We start from the raw sequence: 2,789 nt of genomic DNA, 5'->3' as shown, positions 1-2,789 counted from the left end.
GCCTAACTCATTCCCCTTTCACAGTATGCATTCCCCTGCTTCTTCTACTCTTTACTTCCTCTGCTCTGCTCTCCTCTTCCACGCATTTCTGACCACTGCCATCGATCCTCTCCACGCTAAGTGCTCCATCTCCAAAAACTACACGTCTAACGACGCCTTCGGCGACAACTTGCCTCAGATGATGTCCCTGCTCGCGACAAAAGCCGCACCGATCGGCTTCGCGCTCGGCTCCGTCGGGCACGGCGACGGCCGAGTGAACGGCCTCGCGCTGTGCCGCGGCGACGTCCGAAGCTCGGCATGCACCTCGTGCATCCTGTCCGCCGGCGCCCGCATCCGCGACCTCTGCCCTCGCAACAAGGAGGCTGTCGTCTGGTACGACGAGTGCATGGTGCGGTACTCCGACGCCGCATTCTTCGGCGACGCCGACTACGACCAAAGCTTCCCCTTGTCCAACCCTCGTAACACTTTCAACACGCGGAACGTTTCAGACCCGAAGGCCTTGGACGGAAAGGTGGCGCTCTTGTTGGAACGGCTGAAGAACAAGGCTTACATCTCCCCGTTGATGTTCGCGAAGCAAGAGTTGGAGATAGGAGATCAGTCGAGGAACCTGTACGGATTAGCTCAGTGCACGAAAGATATATCTGGCGGTGACTGCAAGAAGTGTCTGGAGGCTGCCATTAACAAGCTCCGCAGATGCTGCAGGGGCCAACGAGGGGCGAGGGTAGTAGGTGGCAGCTGTAACATGCGATACGAGTTGTACGCTTTCTTAGATGATGCCTAGGAACGATGTTGGCTTGTTGGGTGTTCTGTGGAGCCAGTAATGATTATTTCTTGATTATAATTAACGAAATCTTTCCCAATGGTTCCAGGCCTTCCCATAATCAAGCATTAGTGTAGCGGTTTCGTGGTTTGTTCTTGCCGAATATGTTTTTAATAGCCGCCTAATGAATTAATATTATACTTTAGTTGAACTATATGATTGACCAAGTTGGCATCCACCCTACCAGGCTTATCATGACTCGGATAATTAGTGGCCTTAGTTAATTAACAAATAACTATATATGTGAAATCATTACTGAATTACAACTAGATATTAAAAATATCTGTGAAATATTTTATATTTCAAAACTAAATGTATTTTTATAAATATTAATTCCAACATGACATGAACTCCCCGTACACCGAGGAATGACACCATTTTAGTCAAAGCAGGCTTGCTCCGTGAACACGATCATGACATGACTTTCCACTCCTCATTAATTCATAAAGTATTGCAAAGTCAAGTCAAGGCCAGCTTTGCAAAGGAGAATGTATGAGAAGAGCTGCTGATTATAGTTTGCTCTTAGTTTCATTTTAAGCACCATATTTTGATTTCTTCGTATTTTGTCTTGATGTTATGCATTGGTTTTTGTTTTTCTTTTTAAAAATAATAACAATAAGCAGTATAGTTCTTATCTTTGTAATACTTTTGGCCCATTCATGCATATTGTGCTCCGTTTGGTAATTATACATGCGTCTGATGAAAATGTTATATTTGTTTCCATCATGTTAATTGTTTTATCACACAAGAAGCATAGTCGCACCAAGAAATCAACAAAATCTTTCCTAGACAAAGAAAATGTCACAAGAAAATTAGTTTCATTCCCCTTGCAATTGCCCTTTTTCAAACATTCTGTTACACTCTAATGTTGCAGTCTCTGATAAATCTATCCCAGAAATCCAGGTACTTGGTCCACAGTGTCCTGATATGTGGAAATGCAATGTCCAGCCAAGGCTTGGCTCTGCCATTGAAATGGATCACAGCCGCTTTCTGTGGTTCTGCTACAGTGGTTTTCCTTGGTAGCCGAGACCCAACATGTGCCAGTAAGGATCAATGCCATGAACATGACCATGGAAGGCTATTAGACCTGGAGGCAGAGTCCCTAATTGCCACAGGCTCAACTCTGATTTCAGATTTTGAGAATCAATAATGAACAAAATCATATATCAAATATAATTGGAGGAGAAAGTGCAGCTTTAATTGAATGAAACCTTTTGCAGCCAATGGTAGTAAGACTGACTAATGTTAGTCTTCCTCCACGCGTCCAGATCAAAGATATTCATGTTGAGTATATGTAACGGAAAAGGAGGAAGGAAACTTCTATGGGTATGACTTTAATTTCATATTAGAAGTTACACGATATTATAATTGATTTATAGTATTACATATATATTAATAATATGAATAAATATATGGAGAGATTCTCTCTTTTATATGTAGGTGCTCAAGGGATGTAAATTTATAGTTTAAATTGTACTACATTAAGTTGATTTATACACAAGCACGACCTATGCACATCAAATATCGGACCAGTTGAAGTAAAATTTACCCAAGTGAATGAATTAATATTTTACCACTTGAATATTTTACTTATTGCTTAAATATAACAGATGCATTAATCGATGATTAATAAACATCGGTAACCTTTAGCCATTTGAGCTGGACAAATTAATAGATAGTAAATGACTTTAATTTGGCTATTGAATATTATAAGATCTATACTCTTATATAAGAAAGTTATGACTAAGAGCAAGAGAGATAGAGTTAATGGCAAAGATTTTTTTCCACCTTTGTTCCCCCAAATCCTTTCTTCGCTGAGCATTTTCGCTCGGTGATTTGCCCGTGATAGCAATAGGGTATTTTCTTAATTCACCACAAACAACCACTTCTTGATTATGTACATAGTTTTATCATTGTATCCTGCCAACATACGTCTATCATAACCTCAAAGCACAGCCGGAGGAGGACA

The 2,789-nt window shown here is 41.1% G+C and overlaps 1 protein-coding gene across 1 annotated transcript; it reads left to right on the top strand.

Moving 5' to 3' along the window:
- LOC121992979 (cysteine-rich repeat secretory protein 38-like) lies at positions 1 to 872 on the top strand. Its single transcript, XM_042547675.1, has one exon. It carries the CDS (start codon positions 26 to 28, stop codon positions 779 to 781), a length of 756 nt encoding a protein of 251 aa, XP_042403609.1. The 5' UTR covers positions 1 to 25; the 3' UTR covers positions 782 to 872.
- Positions 873 to 2,789: the final 1,917 nt, after the last annotated feature.

The sequence above is a fragment of the Zingiber officinale genome, chromosome 1B, assembly GCF_018446385.1.
Source record: "Zingiber officinale cultivar Zhangliang chromosome 1B, Zo_v1.1, whole genome shotgun sequence".
NCBI classification, from domain to species: Eukaryota; Viridiplantae; Streptophyta; class Magnoliopsida; order Zingiberales; family Zingiberaceae; genus Zingiber; species Zingiber officinale.
The sequence above is the reverse complement of the archived record's forward strand: the minus strand, read 5'-3'. Positions and strand labels throughout refer to the sequence as shown.